General features: G+C 44.1%; 1 protein-coding gene across 1 annotated transcript in view; it reads right to left on the bottom strand.

The window, feature by feature from the left end:
* ADGRE3 (adhesion G protein-coupled receptor E3) overlaps window positions 1-22,111 on the bottom strand; it is a 58,529-nt gene extending 36,418 nt beyond the window's left edge. Inside the window, exons 1-6 of the mRNA XM_036740128.1 lie at window positions 22,067-22,111; window positions 21,247-21,375; window positions 17,562-17,717; window positions 14,515-14,711; window positions 8,761-8,941; window positions 7,361-7,477 (exon numbers count right to left, since the gene is read on the bottom strand). Of these exons, the coding sequence (XP_036596023.1) occupies window positions 7,361-7,477; window positions 8,761-8,941; window positions 14,515-14,711; window positions 17,562-17,577 (511 nt within the window). The 5' untranslated portion in view covers window positions 17,578-17,717; window positions 21,247-21,375; window positions 22,067-22,111. The remainder of the gene's footprint in view (window positions 1-7,360; window positions 7,478-8,760; window positions 8,942-14,514; window positions 14,712-17,561; window positions 17,718-21,246; window positions 21,376-22,066) is intronic.
* Window positions 22,112-23,090: the final 979 nt, after the last annotated feature.

Here is a 23,090-nt window from a genome sequence, read left to right as displayed (position 1 = left end):
CTGGCAGGAATTCCAAGAATGCTACATGCTTAGGCAGTCACCGGAAAGTGCAGGGTGCTTAAGCCTGAAGGAAACAAAACTAGCAACAAGGTTAGCCAAAACAAAGGACAAAAAGAATAGACAAGTATGGACTATAATTCTTCAAATAAAATCATCTCAAGTTTGGTTGAGATTTTAGTTATGCAAAGATCCAACATCAGAGCCAAACTCAGGTGGGAAATGTTTCTTTTCAAGTGGCTTATGGCATTTACCAGCATCAGCCATACCTGTGGAGTCTGTGAATCTATTATTATAACCTATTCACGGTAAAATATATGGTTCAGGGGTACGATTTGGTAATTATTTTCCCCTGAATAGACAACTGTTACAGTGTTGTCCTTCCCATGGGCTATAACTTCTGCAGCCTTTGGAATATCATCTGGCTTCCGTTTTACCCATACCTTAGCTCCTGACTTTATTCTATCAATGGAGCAAGACCCTTTTGCCCCTCTAGTAGTTATTTTGGGAGGAGGGTCAGTTTTCACAAAGGGTATTTTTTCACAGGGGATAATAATGACTTGAACCATCCTATCATTTCTACAAAATTGTACAGGATTTTTACCCATATTCTGGAGTGTCACAACAATTTCTTTTTGATAATTAGAATCTATCACTCCAGCCAATACATGTATTCCTTGAGCCGCTAATCCTGGTTTAGGTAATATCCGTCCAAGATGATTCTTGGGGATTCTCATACATACTCCAGTAGGGGTTTTTCTTATCTCTTTCCTATTTAACCTAAAATTCTCTATACAATGTAAATCATATCCTGCTGAACCAGGTGTTCCTGGACTTGGTAGTGGGACATCTTCCCTCACAGTCCAAAATTCAATGTTTTGGATCTCACATGTTTGCTGTTCTCTGATCTGCAGATTTGGGGTCATCATTCTGGCTAGAGGTGTACTCCCCCCTAAGGGCCTATTATTCAAATTACGTAAGGCAATAGACAAATTATCCTTCCAATGTCGATATGAATTATTTGAGCTTAATTTTCTCAGCTGTTCTTTCAACAATCCATTCATTCTTTCAATTAGCCCAGATGCTTGTGGGTAATATGGAATATGATATATCCATTCTATATTATTCAACACACAATATCTTTTCACTTCTTTGCCCTTGAAATGTGACCCATTGTCACTTTGAATCTGCATTGGGGTTCCATAATATAAACTTACAATATCTAGAGTTTTACAGGTGTTTTTCTGAGTTGCGTCTTTATAAGGACAAGCCACTAGTACACCTGAATAGGTGTCAACACACGTACATACATATTTACATCCTTTATCCTGGGGTAGTGGGCCAATATAATCTATCTGCCAAATTTGGGCTGGAACTTTTCCCCTTGCTATTTCTCCAGTAACTATCCTAGGAAGAGTTCGTTCTTTTTCTAATTGGCATATACAACACTCCTCTGTTATTTGTTTTAACAACGCATGAGAAATACTGATACCTCGATCCTGTGCCCATCGATGGGTGGCCTGGACCCCTAAATGGCCAGCAGTCTGGTGGACCCATCTTGCTAAGGCTGGGTCATCAGTTGGAGTCGGAGTAGGGACAATACATTCAGTAGCAATCTTTGCTAGTCGATCCGCATGTGCATTGTACTCACGTTCTGGTGTGGTCAGGGTTGCATGAGCATCAACATGAAAAACTGACAGATCTGTAACCAAAGACATGTCCCATATATTTTCCCATAACTCTTTACCCCAAACTTGTTTGCCATGAATCTCCCAATTCTGATTCCTCCATATAGGCATCCACGTAGCTAATCCATTAGCTACCGCCCACGAGTCAGTAAATATATGACATTGTCCTCCTTTCTCTGCTCTGATGGCCTGATGCACTGCCATCAGTTCAGCATATTGGCTACTTCCACCTATCCCAGAACTTTCCAGAGTTCTCCTTGTACAGGGGTTATAGGCTACTGCTTTCCAATGTCTCTTCTGTCCTAAATATTTTGCTGTCCCATCAGTAAACCAAGCATGTTTCTTCTGTTCTTCATTTAGTCCGTCATATCCATTATTCCATTTCACTAAGGATGGTACCATCTGTTGCTTAGATTCAAGGGGCTTTTCATTGCTCTCAGTATCAATGTTCGCCACAGATTCATGTAGAGCAGAAACTCCATTTTTGCCTGCTCTGGACCTATTCTGAATATACCACTTCCATTTGATTATGCTTGCCTCTTGTGCATGTCCAATTCTGTGAGAAGCTGGGGTACTCATTACCCAAGTCATAATTGGAATTCCAGGCCTTACTACCACTTCATGACCCAGAGTTAGTTGCTCAGTTTCTACTAAAGCCCAATATGCAGCTAACAGCTGCTTCTCAAAAGGTGTATATTGCACTCCAGATGAGGGCAGTTTCCTTGACCAAAAGCCTAAAGGTACACTTCGGCTTTGTTGTTTTTGCCACAGACTCCAATTTGCATAGTCATCTTGTACAGTCACTTGTAACTCCACTGGCCCATTTTGCATAGGCCATAAGTCTAGAGCTAATTGAATAGCAGCCTTTGCTTCCTCAAAAGCTCTACTTTGTTCAAGTCCCCAGTCAAATTCATATTTCTTTCTGGTGACTTTATACAAGGGTTTTAAAATCTGTCCCAAATGTGGGATGTGGTGTCTCCAATAACCAAACAGCCCTATGAACTTTTGGGCCTCTTTCTTATTGGTAGGGGTGGGAAAATCCTGGATTTTTTGTCGAGCTTGTGGGAGAATTTCTCGCAGTCCTCTATTCCACTGTATCCCCAAGAATTTTACAGTTTGAGCTGGCCCTTGAACCTTTGCGGGGTTGATTTCCCATCCTTTGCTTTTCATATGGTCAATTAATAATGCTAAACTCTCCTCCACCTCCTTTATATTCTTTCCCTGTATCATGATGTCATCTATGTAATGTGTAAGCTGTACACCAGGTAACTTTAATTCATCCAAATGTTCAGCTACAATCCTGTGGCAAATAGTTGGGCTATGAATATATCCTTGCGGCAGGCGTGTAAATGTATACTGTCGGCCTTGCCAAGTAAAAGCAAACTGATTCCATTGCTTGGGGTCTATTGGGATTGTAAAGAAGGCATTGGCCAAATCAATAACTGCATACCAAGTCCCTTCACGTTTTTGTATTCTCTCTATTAAAGTAACCGTGTCTGGAACAGCAGCATACAAGGGAGGAGTCACTTTGTTCAGCTGTCTATAATCTACTGTCATCCTCCATGTTCCATCTGACTTTCGGACTGGCCAGACAGGGTTGTTCCATTGAGTAGTTGTAGGGACTAACACTCCTGCCTCAACACATTCTCTTATAGTGTTGGCAATTTCATCTTGCCCACCTGGCACACGATATTGCCTCAAAGTAATTATTTTAGAAGGTTCGGGCAAAGTGATTGGATCCATCTTGATTTTCCCCACTAAGACTGCATTAATGCCTATTTTCCTCACAGCAAATTGGTATTTCCCTTCGGGTAAATTTAAGGTCATACCCTTCAATATGTCTATTCCAATGATGTATTCGGGAATAGGCACAATAACCACACTATATTCTTTCTTGGGCAACTGTCCAATTTTCATCATTAATTTAACTTGCCTGGCTGATATTTCAGTCCCTCCTAGTCCTGTGATGGTAATAGGAGTTCCATGGCTGAACTTGTCTGGATTTCCATAAATAAGGGTGGCCTCGGCCCCAGTATCTATTAATGCCTCAGTTACCGTACTTGACCCATTTTTCCAATATATGGTCAAGTTAATGTGAGGTCTACAATCCAGCCTGTGTATTTCCTTAATTTGGACTGGGGCTCGGCCTGTTCCCTAGTATTCCCTTTCATGTGATTCACTTGGGTATGAAGGTTCAACATCTGTAGCATTTGCAGGAGCAGTTCTGATTTCCCTATCTCTCCTGTTATCAAGGCCTTTATCTCTGTACATTCTATATAATTCATTGGTTGGAATTCCATCTATCATTTCAAAACCTACCCCTGCTCTCAATAAAGCAGTAAACATTTCTTTCCTTGTTACTCTCCTTTGGCGCCAAGTTTGCTGGTTATTCACTCTTCTCTCTCGAGGAGATCTATCCCTTCCCCAGTCACCTAAGTCATATAACTGTAAAATCTTATTTATCACTGTTGTAAGACGGCTCCCTACTTCTCCAAGTAATAAATTCAAAATTAGTTGTTTATAAGCAGGGGGAGCTGTCCTAATTATTAAATTCCTATGAGGCAGTCCCATTGGATCATTGTAATATTTGTCTGCAGTTCCTATCATAATGGCAGTCTTCATTACCTCCTCCTTTAGTCTCATGATACAATCTCTAAGTGAATACCAGGGTCTGTGCTCAGTGGGCCACATAGAATCAGTATCATATCTCTTATTGCATCCCACAGCGGCTAATGCCAACAGAGTAGTCCTGCTATCACCATCTCCTTGCTGATGATGTTCCCTAAAAGCTTGTTGAACTAGAGGATCATGGCTGATACCTATGAATCTCATGCAGTCTGTCCCATCTACTGATATTCCACTGGCCCCTTGATCACTGAGTCTTACCATCCAAGATATCAATGGTTCTCCTATTCTTTGGCTGAATCTACTCAAAATATCTGTGACCTCTTGCGGTGAGAAATCTTCCTGAATTTCCCTTGTAACTGAATCTTCACCTCGGGTTTCTGTCTTCCTCCTTTGTATGGGTCGAGCCCTTGTCTGATCATTTAACCATCTCCTATTCTCTATGTGAGGCACATCCTGAACCCCAGTAGTGTTTTGTGCCTCAGCCCCTAACTTTGTCTCATTCTCTCCCCACTCACTTCCTCTGCCACCATGGCTAGGACGAAGCAGGCAGTCAGGCTTTTTCTGGGCTGGGTTGAAATGCACTCTGGGCTTTTTTGGTCTCCTGTTGCTCTTAGCCACATTAATAGAAAAGTTCTCATTTGAGTCAGTTTGGTCTCCTGCTATCTGAGATTCCTCTTCTTCCTGTGGGGTAGGAGTGCCCCCATGTCTTTCACTTAATCTCAATCTTTCGTATACTAGCCGGTAGGCTGATAACACTATCCAGCTTTGCCTAGATAGTGATGCCCCTGACTGAATCCCAACTTCTCGTAAACACTTTTCCAAATCCCTAGGATCTCCTCTCCGTAGCCTTGGTTCCCAGTTTTCACAGGGTCCAGCTTTTTTAGCCAATTCTTTTGCTAGGGAGGAATAAAATGGATCCTCCCATCCTGGGATATTCATCTCTTCCTCTGGAATTGTTCTGCTTCTAAATAGAGATCTTATACCTAGCGATCCCATCCTGGTCGCCAAATGTATTAGGAGGGCAGAGTTTATAATCTCAAAGAGGATCATAAACATGTCTGAAACGTTCGGAACCGCCGGATATAAGAAACTCTCAAAGTAGAAGGCAGAAGAATCAAAACATTTATTTAGGCTCCACAGTAACCAACCCATGAACCAGCAACCCCATTTTGATATATTGATCAAAAGCTTCCAGGCCCAATAAGTACGCCTTGAAAGAGTAACCAGGAGGCTACAGAGAAGCATGATTGCGTAAAGCAAAATCATGTTTCCCCCTCTATGGTAATAAGATTACCCACTGGCCTGAAGTCTTTGTTCAGCTTTCTCCCGTAGGTCAGCTCTGCTACTGGCAGCTCCCGCTTCAGCTGTGTCTGTGGCTGTGGCTGTAACTGACGTAACTGTCGTAACTGCCTCTGTAACTGCCTCTGGCTCCAACTGTAGCTGTAACTGTCGCTGTAACTGTCGCTGGCTCCAACCGGAAAAGGAAAAGAGAGGATCTTCAAGCTGTCCTCTCCCCTCTTATAGAGTTTTTGACATCATCAAGCACCGCCTGAACGACCAGGGCCGATTGGTTCTTGACTTGGCCCCTCCCCCTAGCATAGCCGTTAACACCTCCCCTCAGCCAGCCCCATGACTCATCACACAGGAAGTTGTCTGCTGCCTGGAATGCTCTTTGGGCTTCCTGCCCCGGAAGAGCAAGCCACAGTGTCCAGAGGCTCAATGAGGTAAGCTGAGTCATTCAAAGAAAACAAAGGCCATTCTGGCTACACAGGGTGAGTTGAATATGAAGGGATGGTATCTAAAAAATAAAATAAAATTGAGGGGAGAGAGAGCAATATATTGAGAGAGGGGGAAAGGGAGAGATAGAATGGGGTAAATTATTTCACATGAAAGTGGCAAGAAAAAGTAGTTCTGTAGGAAGGGAAGAGGGGACAGGTGAGGGGGAATGAGTGAATCTTGCTCTCATTGGAATTGACTTGAGGAGGGAATAACATACACGCTCAATTGGGTATCTTACTCCACAGGAAAGTAAGGGGAAGGGGATAGAAAAGGGTGAATGATAGAAAGGAGGGCAGATAGGGTGAGGAGGTAATCAAGAACAAGCACTTTTGAAAAGGGGGGAGGGTAGAAATGGGGAGAAAATTTGTAACTCAAAATATTGTGGAAATCAGTGTTGAAAACTAAAATATTAAATAAAAATGATATAAAGTTAAAAAAAGAAGAGTCAGAAACTACTGAAAACTACTAAATGACAAATTAAAAGTTATCAAAGTTTCCTCAGAAGCCCCTCCTTCTACAGGGTGTCCCTAAAGTCTGGACACATAAGAAAATTAACAGCAATGTGGAGTTATTGCATCAAGTTCATGTGAATCTTGCAAAGTGCATCAACCTTTGCATCACAAATGATGGAAATCATATTGAAGATGTTACTTGTTAATATTCCAATTAAATAAAATGTTCTTGAAAATTTCATTCATTCCATTTCTTGAAAATATGCATTTTTGTCTATGTGTCCAGACTTCAGGAAAACCCTGTACATTGACCATGGGCAAGTCACCTAACCTTTCAGCACTCTAGTTCCTGAGGAGTTACCAATTTGCATTGGTGGATGGAATCTACACACTGTGAGTTTCCAACACTGATGAAATTATAGATCAGGACAGCAACAGAACAATAATTTGGCTTTCAGCAATCTAGTAAAATATGCAAAAAAATGATTAGGCTGATGGTATTTGTAATGGTATTTGCCAAGAGGACAATTTGTCCTTGAAGTAAGGAAGACCTTGCTCACAACTAATGCTCTCCCAAAGCAGTAAGGGGTGGCCAGGGAAGTAGCTTCTCCCATTGTTCCCCCAAACAGACCCCTGATGATTATTTGCCATTGAGGTCTATGGCAGAAGGGATTTTTGTTTAGATAGATACAAGTTGGTTGAGATAGCCCCCAAGGCTCCTTCTAAGTCAAATACTTGGGGATTCTCTGACATGGAAGGATTGTGTGGCATTCCAGCCTGTTCTGGGTGAGTACATAGTCCATAAAGTGAGTGTACCTTGAATATCTGAGTGGATGATGTCCATGCAGGAAATTTCCACTGAGTTATTCTGAGCTTCCAGTCTAATGTTTCCATTTTCCTGGGAGCAGTTGTTGATAACACGTGTTTCAAAAGCTGGGAACAACAATGAAACAAATGAGCCCACCTGCCTTGCTTGCTTCTCAGCCAAGAAGCCACCACGATTTGAAGCATCCTCACCCATTTCCTTGAATGAGCTATATCTGATCCCCAGGACATTATATGAAATGACAGTCAATTCTGTCTTCTTTTGGGACCACTGGCACTCAGGGGAAGGATTCAGTTATCTGGGCCAATGGCAGGAATGCCTGAATGGCATAATTTCCTCGTCATTTTAATGTAGATTGTGTGAGTCTCAGGGATCCACATCAGATATGCAGCTTTGTTGTGCTTTGGTTAGTGTCCTTGTAGATGGTCAATCATCATTAAAGGTCAGCATTTTACTCAAGGGCTAGCCTAGCACCGTCTCAGCATTTTTCAATAGATTAAGTCCTTACTTTGATTCTACACTGTCAAAGCTCTCAGGTGGAGGGAGTAGACTCATACTGTTTGGAACCAGGAGCAATAAATGGGTAGAAGTTTTGCATTGGCTTGATATCAAGAAAACCTTCCTAGAAGAACTATCCAGAAACGTAAAGGGATGTCTCAGGAAGCAGTGGATTCCCTCTCATTGAAGGTCTTCTACAAAAGCTAGATGGTTGAAATTTTTATCACTTGATCAGACATGATGATCCTGGCTAAATTCAGCTAGGCTGGTCCCAGTAGAGCTGTGACTAGGAATTCTAGCCCCTGGGGAAGATTAAGTTAAAGAAAGGTGAATTTATTTGCTCCTTCTTCGTGAAAAGAGACAGCTGGTCACCTAGCCCAGCCTGACCCCATACAGTTTGGCTATGAATGCTACCTGATTTCTGATCCTCACTCCCAGCACTAGGTGAGGCAGATGGAGTAAGAAGAGGCAGGTAGGGAGAGATACTGCCATGAAGGAAGGCATTCATCATGGAGGGGTTGAGCAATGGAATGGAGGTAATTTTGTTATATGGTATGAGCTGGAGAAAACTTTTACTGGAAGGAAGTGCAGTCCTGAAAGTCAGCTACCCTTGCTCAAAACCCATTCAACCATAGTCTATCTTAAAAGCCTGTCCAACCAATGAATCAACAAAGATTTATTAAACACCTATTATGTGTTTGACAGACATTCGCCAAGACCCACTATTCTGCATGTGGGTCACTGCATTTATACATTCACTGTAACAACCTGATTAATTGGCTTTTCTGCTGGATTATTTGCTGTTTCATTGAGGGGCCTGAACCCAGTGGTTGTTGTGATCCTGAAGACACAGCCACTTTTTGTTATAATGGCCCCTGCCATATTAGCTCACCCAGAACAGAGTTGTTCTGTGCCACCTGGATCTCAGAAGAACTGAGAGCAACCTCCAGTGCAGCCTGTTCTAGGTCCTGTAATAGTTTTGTCACGTTGGTCCCAATTGTTCTCTTCTTCTCAGCAGGCCAAGAGTCATGGGTGGTGATTAGTGATTCAAGGCAGAAAGAAAGATTCTCCAGCTGTTAAGAAAAAATGAATAATCTCATAAGATTAGAACACCTGTCCAAGGCACTGCTCTGGGACCTGGACTAGGCTAGGAGGAAGGATGCTAGAGTAGGAGTGCTGGCTTTAGAATCAGGAAGATTGAGTTCAAATCCTACCAATGATACTCAATGACTTTGTGACTAGACAATGTCAAGTAACATTTCTGAGCCTTTTCTTTAATTGTAGAATGGATATCATACCATATGCCTTACAGGGTTGTTGTGTAGCTGAAATGAGATAATGTATGTATAGCACCTTAGGGACCTTAAAATACTCCATAATTGTCAGCCATCATTAGATGTAGATGTCTGGGACATTTTACTTGACTCTTTACTTGACTGGGCTCCTCCATCTTGGGACCTTGACTTTCCTGTTTCTGACCTCAAGCCATCTTTGCCTGATTCCCACTTTCTCCTTGAGCCCATCTCATCTTTCTAGGATTCCATTTCTCTTCTCTGTCATCCCATTTATCTTTTTTACTTAATTCTGTATCTTTACACCCTGCCCTCATCTCACCTCTAGCTGACCAGCATCTCTCCTCTTTCTGAATCTATCTCAAGAGAGGCAGCATGGTATGGTGGAAAGAATAGCATAGCTGGAGTCAGAGGACCTTGGTTCAAATCCTGCTTCTGACACTTACTATCTATGTGATCTAGGGTGACTCATGTCACCTCCTTGGGCTACAGTTTCTTTGTTAGTCAAATAAGCAGGTTGAACTAGATGATTTCTGATGCTTCTTCTGGCTCTGAATCAATGATCTGTCTCAGTTTTACTTGATCCCATTTATTTCTCTCTTTATCTGACTCCCTCTTTCCTCTCTATGACCTCAACTACTTTTACTTGCTTCCTGTCTCACTGCTGTTTGACTCCATCTTACTCATATTCAGCCACAACTCACCTTGCTGCTGCCTCCAGGGTTCCGGGGCATTATAGGAAAGAAGACTTCTACAAGAGAGACAGGTAAGGCAGGACCATTAGGAAGATATGTGTTAAATGCAGGCCTTCTGCTAATCCCCCAAGGATTGTCTCAGGTTGATTTAAGATCATACTGTTTGGCCTTCATTAGTAGGGTGCTTCTGGATCTTGGGGTTTCGTGGTTGCTTGGGGTGTTGGTGTGTAGCCCAGAAATATACTCATTCATATCTGGAGTCTCAAAACCAGAAAGATCAGGGCCATTTGGGGAACGAGATGATGTTTTTGTCTCCAAAACCAGCTTGAAATTTTCCTCTACCAGCTGACCCCTGGAAAGCCTCTCCTTATCCTCTAACTTCTCCATGACCAAGAAACAAGACTCCTCCCAGCAGTGCTTGTGGTCTAAGTTTTCCCTCTCACTTCCATGGGGCTGTGAGGATGACATGTGCTCTGGGTATAGGAGGTGGGCTTTGTCTCAGAGCAATAATTATCAATTATGTCTTGTTTGACAATTTACACTATGAAGTAATTTTTATATCCTTTCTCTTGATTAATCCTACAGCATCTTGTGAGGCAGACAGTTCACATACTATTGCTTATAGTTGAGAAAACAGAGAGAGAAAGTGACTCAACTATCACTCATTTTCTTCTTATAGGGTCACAGAAATTCTCAGAGTTTTAAGAGACCTCAGATGACATCTAATCTGAGCCCATTTCTGAATTAGTGTCCCTTCTATGACTTTCCTGACAAATAGTTGTCTATTCCCTGCTTGAAAATCTCTATTGAAATGCAACTCACAAAGGACAGATTAAAAATTAATTGGAAAATTAATCTAATCCTAAAGAATGAGTGTGTCAAAGAACAAATAAAAGAAGCAATCAATAATTTCATAAAGATATGACAACATTGAGACAACATACCAAAGTTTGTGGAATTCAGCCAAAGCAATACTTAGAAAAATTTACATCTCTAAACATTTACATTAGTAAAAGAGAGAAAGAACAGATTAATGAATTGGGCATGCAGCTAAAGAAACAACAAATTTAGATCCTCAATTAAACACTAAAATAGAAATCCTGAAAATCAAAGGAGGGATTAATAAAATTGAAAGCAAAAATACCATTGAACTAATGAATAAAACTAAGAGCTGGTTTTAGGAAAAAAACTAAAAAGAGGCAAATTGTTGATAAATTAGATTACAAAAAGAAGAAAACCAAACTACCAAGCTCCTTCTTTGGAGGAGCAGTGCTGATGAATGATGATCACTGACTGCATGTGCATTGGGCTTTTAAGCCTTAAGCCTCTGAGAAGTTATATCAGCAGTTCATATTTTAATCCCCTGGATGAGTCAAGTCTGAAAAATCATTTCATTTACTTAAGAAAGCTTAGCTATGCATAGTGAATTTCAAACTACATAATGGGGGCTGATCACATGATTTCCAACCAGATTGGTAGGGGTTATTGCTCCTACCACACCTTGGGAGGTAGTAGGTTGCCTTTCATTAAAGATCTTTACACAAAGATTGAATGACCATTCCTGGTGGTCATTTATTGGATATGTTGTACAGGTAGCCCTTGTTCAGATATGGCCTGTAGGATCCAGAAAATCAAAGACTTAGAATTGGATGACAACTTAGAGATTGTTTAGCCCAACTTTTTGACTTAGCAGATGAGGAAACTGAGTCCTCCCCCCCCCCCAAAATAGATAATGTATCCAAGTTGATATAGGTAGTAAGTATCAGAGTTGGGGTTGGAATACAAGTTTAGTGACTTCAAATCCAGTAGTCTATCTACTTTTCCATGTTGACTCCTCACGTTTACGTCTTTCCTAAAATATAGTCTGCACAACTAAACACAATAGTACAGTACAGGGCCTCTGAGAGGTTTGAGGCCAAATAACTCAGTGCCTCTTATGCCAAGGTCACAGGCTCAGGCTCTTCAATTTCCCCCTTAAACAAGGGGGAGATCTTATTTGAAAGCTAACGTGCAAATAGAGCTGGCTCTGGATACAGAGAACCTAGGTATGTTCTCCTACTTACTATCTTTGGACAACTAATTTAAGGTCTCTGGGCCTCAGTTTCCACGTCTGTAAAGTGAAAGGGTTGGATCATATGACCTCTGAGTTCTCCTTCAATTCTTGATCATTGATAGGGTGAGTTCATGATTCTGTGACTCAGAGCTGAACTTCCCTTTGCTGTCCATGGGCTGATCTCTTCACCTCAATCTTTTTATCAAAGACTCAAATGAAGGCATTTTTTTCAGGTGATTGAGAGCTGCAAAGGATAGTTAATATAATGGATGGCAGATTCAAAGCCAACATTGAAGACAAGGTCAAATGATGGTCTCTTTTTTGTACTCAGCCATTTGGGAATGACTCTTATTCTTCCATGCTTGGGGCTAACTTACTATAAATCTTGGGTATCATATCATATCATATCAAACATATCATATGCATTTCTTCCCAAACTTATCCTAGTTATGTTGCTTTTATTAGTGCTAAAGGACTTCAATTTCATGTAATCAAATTTGTCTACATTATCTTTTGTTGCCAGTTGATCCTTTTAATGATTAAACAATTTATTGAAAAAAATTTAATCACTGGTAATTGTAAGTGAGCCATTAAATTGACACTAATTCAAACTTCACTGTGGGGTGGGGCATGAGGAACAGAATCAGGAGAGGAACTGCAAATTCATAATTTGACAATATTGATCCTCCAAGCAAATGGAGAAAATATGGGGCAGTGTCAGCATTTGGCACCAACTCTTCCTGGTCTGACCATGGAAGCACCATGCTGGGGTTTCAGGGGAGCAGTTAGCCCTCTCCAGTCTTACTCCTGGCATTTGAGACTGGGATGAAGCAAAGAGAGATTTTGGAAGGGAAGGAAAGATAAAAGTCTACGTCTGGGCACACAAGCTTAGACTTATCCTTTGGTCTGTTCTCATGGGCTTTGCTCAGATGAGGAATGAATCTCTTCACTCTCTTCCTCTTTTCCACCTGGCCAGGAACCTTTGCCTCCTTCCCTCTTTGCCTCAGTGTGACCAGAGAAAGACCTGTGAACCTTGAAAGGTCCAGAAAGTTTGGGACTTTCCATCACCATCTTACCTAGTAGCATCCTCAGAATGGCTGATGGCAGTCTCTGCATTGAGAACTGGGGACAAAGTGGTCATGCTGAGGAAAAGCAGTTGAGGAAAAGGACTCTATGAGGAGCCCGGCAGAAAGCTACAGTATTCCAAAGGTGAATTTCATAAGGGCTCCATGATTGGGAGAGATCAACAACCAGGAACAGAGAAATATCCCTTTACCACATGAGCCCTTTGAACTTGAGCAGATTTTTTCTTGAACTGTGTGTATATGCATTTGTGGGAAACCTGTAATGGGTTTGGGGGAGAGATGTTTTGTGATAACTATTCTTACTGTACCACTTTGGCAAATATTTGCTTCTGGATAAGTCTAGCTGACTGATATCAATTGACACTCATCGGGTGAAGCACGCTTTTGGAGTCTTGTGAGGCATAGTTTAGAGAAACCATCCCACAACTACTCTGGGTATCTTAGAATCCCATGGGGAGGTGAAGCAGCTCAGCTTTGGGGATTGGTTCAGCTCGTTTGATTGTAGGTCTGGAGAATGAACCCAGTGCTGGTGCTACATTTATTTTAGATTGCATCCCTCCACATACTGGGGACACTGATGATGACGTTGAGAATGTAGTGAGAGGAACAAAAAGGACAGTAACAATTCTTACGCTTTGTGGTTTACCAAGCATGTTTACTACAGTCCTGTGAAGTAGGAAGCACAAAGATTTTTTATCTCCAAATTACAGTTGAGGAAACTAACAGATGATGCTCTGGTCAGAAGAGTCCTTGGTACATTTAGTTGGTACATACTTAGAGTTCACCGCCCCCCCTCCTTCCACCACACACAGTGTAACTTTGTTGGAATGACAGGAGTTTTGTCCTAGGTTTTTGAAATGTGGATGATCCATACAATACTTGTATACTCCTATAGAAGCCATTGAGCAACCTAAGTAAAGGCTAGTGGATAAGAGAGGGAATGTGGCTTAGTGGAGAGAGATCCAGGCTCAGAGTTAAGAAGATCCAGGTTCAGGTTTTCCTTCAGACGCAACCTGGCTCCATGAGTCTCCAAGCCCCCCAGGCCCTCAGCGCCTCAGACACCTCTCTGAGAGTACAGTTAGCAGGGCACTGGGAGAGAGAAATCTCTGTCTGGTTCTCTCCAAACTATCCCTCCTCCCTCTGACTCCTAAATATTGGTTCCCATGAGGCAGCATTGCCAGGCAGGTCAGGCTCCTGTGGCCTCAGTTCCTTCTTCTGGGTTGTAGCTTGGAAAGAGATTTGAACCTTCCAGCCCTGAGCCAAGGTCTGGCCACAGCACTTGGATGAGGTTTCCTGAGGGGACCTGAGCTAGGATGGACAGAATAGGGAGAAGGGGAGAGTTCCCCAGATTTAGAGGCAGCCCCTGTAGTGAGGAGCTCAGGGCACCAGACAGAGAGAGTCAGGGAGGGGCTTGGGGAAGGTCAGAGGGGGCCCATATGAGGAGGCAAAGGGCACTGGCCAGAGGTGGCCCATGCAGGGAGGGGCTTGTCTGCTCTCAGTTCTGCACAAATTGCCCTTCACTGACTCCCAGGCTAGCCAAAGATTGCAGGGGAGGTTTGTACCTTGACAGTTGTTCATGGTGGCATTTGGGAATGTCTTCTCCCCAGAAGGAAGCACATATCCAGGCTTACAGATGCAGTGGTAACTTCCCTCTGTATTAACACAGTTTGCATTCTGACCACAAGAGATATTAATGGATGGTGCACATTCATTAATATCTGCAACAAAAGAAAAGAAAAAAAGAAATGAATCACATATATTAGCCTATGACCAATGTGAGAATTTTTTTCTTTGACTATAGTATGCTATTTGTTCCAAGGGGCTGGGAGAAGGAGGAAAGAAATTAATTGAAAAAAGAAAAGGGAAGAAAAGATCAGGAAGGCAGTAGAACGGGGTGGGCTCAGGGACAGTGCCAAGCCTCATCTCTGAATTCTCTCTGGGAGCCTCCTCCCAGCATGTAAGTCCAGACAACTCTTCTCAGGCCTCTGACAGTAAATGGGAGAAAAGATAGAGGAGGGTAACTGGAGGAGGCCAATAGAGGGATTTCTGAGGATGGGGGAGATCTGAGGAGCTGATGGTCAAGGAGAGGCTGATGATTTGGAGGGGGAGGGTCAGGTCATGGTCTCCAGGACCAGCTCCTGGAGAGAAGACAGCAGATGAGATGGAGGGCACAAGTAAAGGGGCCAGCCTGGGCAAGGAAAAGAGCCATTTCTTTCCCAGAAACAGAGGAACAGGACAAGAAGATGGTCTGGGAAGTATATCCAGGAGGTGAGGGAGCTCTGGAAGGGCAGCCTTGATCTTTTCAGTAGAGTAGGAGGCCAGGTCCTCTGCTGAGACCCAAAGGGGAAGGGGGTCATGGGCAAGAGAATTTTATGGAGTCAGAGCAAGGTTTTGAACTGTCACATTGGAAATTTTTATGCTTTAGAAGTAAGTGGACAAATAAAAGGATTAACCAGGTGAGATGCTCTTATAATCTCTGCTCCCTGAGAGGGAGGCTGAGGTGGATCCCTTGAGCTCTGGAGTTCTGAGTTTTAGAAGGGTTAAAGTCAACTGAGTGTCTATGCTAAATTTGGCACCAATATAGTGAGTTCCTAGGAGGGGAGTGCTGCAAGGCTGCCTAAGGATGGGAAAACTGGCCCAGGTTAGAAATGGAACAGAAGAAAACTCCCATGCTAATATATCTATAGTGAGATTAGAGCCAGGAGTGGATGCTGCACTTCCAGCCTGGTCAGACTGGAAGACCAAGGAAGGGAGAGAGAGAGAGAGAGAGAGAGAGAGAGAGAGAGAGAGAGAGAGAGAGAGAGAGAGAGAGAGAGAGAGAGAGAGAGAGATAGAAAGAGAGAGAGAGAAAGAAGAAGAAGAAGAAGAAGAAGAAGAAGAAGAAGAAGAAGAAGAAGAAGAAGAAAAGGAGGAGGAGGAGGAGGAAGAAAAAGAAAGAACAAAAAGAGAGGAAGAAGAAAAAGATTATTGTCTAGCAGGGAAGGACCAGTTAAAATCAGACAACAGGAATTTGATCCAGGATATGGGATCACAGGTTTAGAGCTGGAGAGACCATTCTGACCTCCTCCTTTTACAGATAAAGAAAGGGAAGCCCATAGTGCAGAAGTGACTTGTCCAGGTTCACACAGTCAGTAAGCATTAAAGATGGCATTTGATTCTCCCTCCTCTGCCTCCAGAGCCAATGCTCTTCCCATGTGTCCCCTCAGCCTCCCAGGGATAGCAGCACTTTCTTCAGCAGCTACTTCGCACCTGCTTATGGATAATCATTATAATTATAGTTAGAATTTAGATAGTGCTTTAGGGTTTAGAAGCTCTTCACAAACAGTATCTCACTTGATCTCCACAACAGCCTTGGATTTAGGTGCTGTTATTGTCTCCAGTGTGCAGTTTATGGAATTGAGGGAGGCAGAGGTTAAGTGACTTCCCCAGGGTCATGAAGCATCTGCTGTTGGATGTGAACTCAGATCTTTCTGACTCTGTGTCCAATGCTCCATCCACTGTGCCCACTATCTCCCTTAGTCAGTCAGCCCACCAACATTTATGGAGCACTTACTATGTGCCTGGCACTATGCTAGGCACACTGGGAGTACAAAGAGAGAAAATGACTCAGTCTCTGAACTGGAAGAGGCACTTACATTCTATTGGGGAAGACAACATGCAAACAGCCATGTCCAGACAAGACACATGCAGTGTAAATGGGAGGTAAAATCAGAGAGCAGGGAGGGCTTTGTAAACCTGAAGTGCTGTGGAAATGGTGCCATTCATTCTGATGATCCCTCCTCCCCTCAGGCTGCAGGCCCCTGTTGGCCTCTGTGAGGCTGAGCCCAGAGGGTGTCCTGCCCAGAATGGAGCAGATGGGGGTGTGGAGAAAAAGCGAGGTCACAAGAAAAGAAAAGGAATGGCCCATGTAATGGGGGCAGAGGGAAGCAAAGGCTATTGGATAGGAGAGGGAGTGTTGCCTAGTGGAGAGAGAGCTAGGTTCAGAGTAAGAAGATGTGGGTTCAAGTTTCCCCTCAGACACAGAATGGCTCCATGAGTCTCCAAGGCATCCAGTCCCTCAGTGCCTCAGACACCTCTCTGAGAGCACAGTTAGCAGGTCATTGGGAGAGAGAATTAACTGTCTAGTTCCCTTTAAAATATCCCTTCTTCCTCTGTCTCCTAAACATTGTGTCCCACAAGGCACCATTGCCAGGCAGGTCAGGCTCCTGTGGCCTCAATTCCTTCTTCTGGGTTGTAGCTTGGAAAGAGATTTGAACCTCCAGCCCTGGGCCAAGATCTGGCCACAGCACTTGGATGTGGTTTCCTGGGGGGCCTGAGCTGGAATGGACAGAGAAGGAAGAAGGGGAGAGTTCCCAGGATTTAGTTCCCTCCCAATCCCAAGGGAACTGAACAGAGAGAGCCTGAGTTAGGCAGGGGCCTGGGGAAGGTCAGAGGGAGCCCATATGAGGAGGCAAAGGGCAATGGCCAGGGGTGGCCCATGCAGGGAGGGGCTTCTCTGCTCTCAGCTCAGCACAAAGAGCCCTTCATGGATTCCCCAGCTAGCCAAAGAATGCAGGAGAGGTTTGTACTTTGACAGTCGTTCATGGTGTCATTTGGGAACCTCTTCTCCCCAGAAGGAAGTGCATATCCAGGGATGCAGGTGCAGTAGTAACTTCCCTCTGTATTGACACAGTCTGCATGGGCACCACAACTGATGTGAATGGGTGGCACACATTCATTAACATCTGCAACATAAGGAGAGAAGGAAAAAAAAAGAAATGGGTTATACATATTAGCACATGGCCAATGTGGCAATTTGTTTCATCTGACTACAGTACACTATTTGTTACAGGGGCTTTCTTTTTCTTTTCTAAGAAGGTGGAAGAGGAAAGAAATGCTTATTGCTTAAAAAAAGAAAATGGAAGAAAAGAAAAGATCAGGAAGGCAGTGGAAGGGGGTGGGCTCAGGGGCAGTGCCAAGCCTCATCTCTGAATTCTCTCTGGGAGCCTCCTTCCAGCATGTAAGTCCAGACAACTCTTCTCAGGCCTCTGAGAGTAAAAGGGAGAAAAGATAGAGGAGGGTAACTGGAGGAAGCCAAGAGAGGGATTTCTGAGATTGGGGGAGACCTGAGGAGCCGAAGGCCAAGGAGAGGCTGATGATTTGGAGGGGGAGGGTCAGGTCATGGTCTCCAGGGCCAGCTCCTGGAGAGAGGAGAGGGGAGGAAATGGGGTGGGGCACAAGTAAAGGGGCTGGCCTGGGCAAGGAAAAGAGCCATCCCTTCCCCGGAAACAGAGGAACAGGAGAAGAGGATGGGTGTGAGAGGTATGGTGTCCAGGAGGTGAAGGAGCTCTGGAAGGGCAGCCTTGACCTTCTCAGTAGAGTAGGAGGCCAGGTCCTCTGCTGAGACCCCAAGGGTCAGGAGGTCATGGCTACGAGACTTTCAAGGAGAGAAGGTAAGGTTTTGAACTGTCACATTAGAGAGTTAGAAGCTAAGTATTAGAAAGATGAAATTGTGGACAAATAAAAGGATTAGCCAGTCAGGATGCCCTATAACCCTGCTACCTGAGAGGGAGGCTGAGGTGGATCTCTTGAGCTGTGGAGTTCTGAGCTACAGGAGGGTTAAAGTCAACTGAGTGTCTATGCTAAGTTTGGCATCAATATAGTGAGCTCCTTGGAGAAGAGGGCTGCCAGGCTGCCTAAGGGTAGGAAAAATGGCCCAAGTTGGGAATAGAACAGGAGAAAACTCCCTTGCCAATAAATCAATAGTGGAATTGGGCCCAGGAGTGGCTGTTGTACTTCCAACCTGCTGAGAATGAGAGAGAGAGAGAGAGAGAGACAGAGAGAGAGAGAGACAGAGAGACACAGAGAGACAGAGAGAAGAAAGAAAAAAAAGAAGAAAGAAAGGAAGAAAAAAGAAAGTAAAGAAAGAGAGAACAAAAGGATTATTGTCTGGCAGGGAAGGCCCAGTTAAAATCAGGCAACAGGAATTTGATCCAGAATATGGGGTGACAGGTTCATAGCTGAAGGGACCATCCTGACCTCCTCGTTTTACAGATAAAGAAAGGGAAGCCCATAGTGGGGAAGTGACTTGTCCAGGTTCACACAGCCAGTAAGTATCAAAGATGGGATTTGATTCTCCCTCCTCTGACTCCAGAGCCAATGCTCTTCCCATTGGACCCCCCAGCCTCCCAGGAATGACAGGACTTTCTTCGGCAGCTACTTAGCGCCTGCCTATGGATAAAAATTATAACTGTAGCTAGCATTCAGATAGCACTTTAGGGTTTATAAAGCACTTTACAAACACTATGTCACTTGATCTTCACAACAACCTGGGCATTAGGTGCTGTTATTATCCCCATTTTACTGTTTATGAAACTGAGGGAGGCAGAGGTGAAGTGATTTGCCCAGGGTCATGCAGCATCTACTGTTGGATTTGAACTCAGAGCTTTCTGACTTGGGGCCCAATGCTCTCTTCACTGCACCCACTAGCTACCTCAAGCACAAGCTCTTTGGGCTTCATTTTCTTTGAGTTTTAAATGCTTCCTGAGTGCTCTTAGAGAGGCCAAGATATCGTAGTGGACAGAGAGAGTTGGCCTTGGAGCCAGAAGACCCAGGTTCAAGTCCTGCCCCTGACACAGGTTGACTCTGCAATCCTGGGAAAATCACTCAAGGTCTTAGTGCTCTAAGAGTATTAATGGTTGTAGCCTAAAAATTTAAAAGAGTTAGTTTTTTTAGAGTAGGAATAACATTCTGCCATGAGCCACATTTGGGAAACCCTGTCATTTCTGGTCTCCGTGCATTTACCCAGACTGTACCTCCTGCCCAGAGCACACTGTTTCCTCTTCCCTTCTTGTTCAATTCAACAAACACTAACTGAATGCCTAATGTATACCAGGCACTGAGTACAAAACAAGAACAATCCCCCTATCCCCAAAGAGTTTATGTTATTCCACTGGAATTCCTGATTCCCTCCACCTTCTCCCAGTTCAAAGGCATCTCTCTCCCTGTTCAAATTTGGCCATACACCATTTTTGACCTTTTGAAGGGGAGGAGCCCTATCACAGTGTCCTAATTATTTGTGTCCTATCCTTTCTAGTCAGCTCTTTGAAGGCAGAGTCTATGGCATTCTTTCCCCAATCCATAACCACTCAAAAGAATTTGGCCTGACCATCCACACAGGAAAGACCAAATGGATGAAGCATGTCTATTGCCCTGATTATGACCTACAGTTACATGGACAACTTGTAGAGCTTGCCTATCAGTATGTTATCTCTGGGACAGACACTACAAATAGACAATGAGTCAGGTTTAGAATTAAACAGAATGGGGAGAGCAGACTGGATTGCCTTCAAGAAACTGTAAGGCTCCTTTAAGGATCTCAGTCTTTTCCCTTGAACAGAAGTCCATATTTTATAAGCTAATATTCTACCAGTGTTGTGGTTTCATTGAAAGACATGAACATAAGAATCTCTGAAGAATATCAAATGTGTATCAGATACAGAAAAATGGATAGTTGCATGGTGGTGGTGGTAGGGGAGGGAAAGAAGCATTTATACAGCACCTACTACATGCCAGGTACTTTTACAAATATTATCTCGCTTGATCCTTACAACAACCCTTTGAGGTAGGTGCTATCATGACCTCATTTTACAGTTGAGTAAACGGAGGCAAACAGAGCTAAAGTGATTTGTCCAAGGTCACACAGCTAGTAAGTGTCAAAAGCTGACAGGTGAACATTCAGTCTCCTCCATTAGAGAAGAAAGTGAGGGAGGCCTCAGGGACCTTGGGGAGAACCAAAAGTTCGTGTGTGTCAGACTCAACAACAGGACTTGGACAAGAGAGTCTTCAAGGTGGGAAGGCCTGGAAGAGTTGGGAGCTGCTTTACTGAAGGGAATGTCCAAACTGAGGACATCACAGATCTGTTGGAGTTATCTCTTCAATCACCATGCATAGTGCCCATTTGCTGAATGGGAAAACTGAGGCACTGATATGACTCAGGTGACCACAGAAGTTAGCGGGCCAACAGTATGAGATCCTAGGGTCTCACAGGTTCCCAGCTGCCACTGAGGTCCACCAGCATCCTGAGCCCATCACCAGCAGGCCACCCTTCTGCTGCTGCTTCTCCTCTTTCCTTCTCCCTCTGTCCCCTGCCTCCTCCACTTCCCTTCTCTTACAAAAGTAGCCGCTTGGTAGGGTGCCTTGCACCCCACTCCCCCTTACTCAGCTGCTCCCTTGTTCCCAACTCTTGGACTGATGTGGGAGAGGCCTCTTTACCGTCACAGATCTCCAGAGGGTCATTGAAGTATATCTCCCCACTTGAAAAAGCAAATCCATCCTCACAGGTGCAGTGGGTCTCGTTGATACAAGCAGCATGCTGGGGACACCGACGACGACATCGAGAATCTAGCCAGAGGAATAAAGCTGACAGTCACAACTCTGATTTCTACAATGCTTTAAGGTTTATAAAGTATATCTGCCACAGCATTCCTGTAAGGTAGGAATCATGGGGATTAGTTACCCCCATTTTACAGATGAGAAAACTGACATCTGCCGTTCCCACGGGAATAGCCCTTGTTATATTCTGTTAGCTTCATGTCTGCACCTGGTTGGGGGTGAGGGGATCGGGGAGCCCCCAGCTTAGGAGCTCAGCTAACTGGCCAGCCTGTGAACCTGGCAGATAAGAGAAGGAGGCCAGCAATAGCTTGTTATTTCTCATCATTTCATTGGGGTGAGGAAGAAGTAGTGAGGCTAATAATGATTTTTGAAAAGATAACACATTTCCACCGCACCCTAAAGCTTATCAGGTGCTTTCCTTACAACTCTGTGAGGCCCATGGCACAAGTATTGTCAGCTTCATTTTACAGATCAGGAAACAGTCCTTGGCTTGCTCAGGAGCAGTGACGGAGTGGGATTGGATCTCGAGTCAGGATGATGGCATTGGAGGGGGCATATAGCTCAAGGGGCTTGAGTGGGGCTCATTTGGTTGTAGAGGCAGCCTCTCTTTCCACCCTGCTCCCCATATCAGGCCTCTCTCTTCCCTGGCTGGGCTTCTGTCAGTCTCCAGCTGTGAATGGGCAGCTCCCAGCACACTCACCTTTGGGGTTCTGGGTGAAGGCAGTTTCCAGAAGGACCAAGACACAGAGCCCTGAAACAGAGAGAGGGCGAGTATGTGACCTTAGTGACCATCTGATCCAATCCCTTTGGTTTACAGATAAGGAATCCCCAGCCCTGGGAAATCCCTGCTTGGTCTAGGTCACACAGTCACTTAGGAGTACAGGGATTCAAAGCCGGGCCCTCTGACTTCAAGGAAAGAAAGGAATAAAGGCCCAGGCTTGTCATGTCCTTGCAGGCCCGGGATGTCAGCACACTGGCCTTCCTTAGGCTTGGATCAACTTGCTCTCTCAAGAGCTCACTTTCCATCTGCAGAAAGAAGGGGCCAGCCACATCAATTGTAAGGCCCCTGCTGGCATGGCTGTGGACCCAGTTACCACAGTCCTGCGGGCACTTGGGAGTCATTGTAGCATTTAGAACTGGACAATCGAATGAAACTTTCATTTTAAGAGTTTGGGCAACTGAGGCTCAGAGAGAAGGGGAGAGACTTTCTCAAGGTCACACAGATAAAAAGGGGCAAAGGCAGGATTCAAACCCAAGTCTTCTCCACACCTAGGGCTCTTTCCCTTAGAGCATACTGCCTTGCTAGAGGTTTAAGAGTCTATTCAACCAACAAATAAACATTTATTAAGCACCTACTATGTGCCAGGCATTGTACTAGGGACTGGGGATACAAAAAGAGAAAAAAGACAGTCCTTGCCCTCAAGATGCTTACAGTTTAATGTAAAAAAGCAGCAGCCGAATTCCATTGGAAAGATGCCTGGACTGGTAGCCAGGAGACCTGGGTTTGAAGTAAGGAGAAATTGAAGGAGAGAGAAAGCATTCTAGACAGCATAGTAAGGAAAAAACACCCTGGAATGGGAGTTAGGATACCCAGTTTGTGTCCTATCTCCAAAGCTTATTAGCTGGGTGACTTCGGGCAACTCAGTTTCCCTCTCTGGGCCTCAGTTGCCCCTTCTGGGCAATGGGTAGCCTCCAAATCATGGTTCCACATCAGGTTAGGTGGG

The sequence above is a fragment of the Trichosurus vulpecula genome, chromosome 1 (genome assembly GCF_011100635.1).
Source record: "Trichosurus vulpecula isolate mTriVul1 chromosome 1, mTriVul1.pri, whole genome shotgun sequence".
In the NCBI taxonomy this organism is placed as follows: Eukaryota; Metazoa; Chordata; class Mammalia; order Diprotodontia; family Phalangeridae; genus Trichosurus; species Trichosurus vulpecula.
Note: the sequence above shows the minus strand (reverse complement) of the source record. Positions and strands in the feature narration are given on the sequence as shown.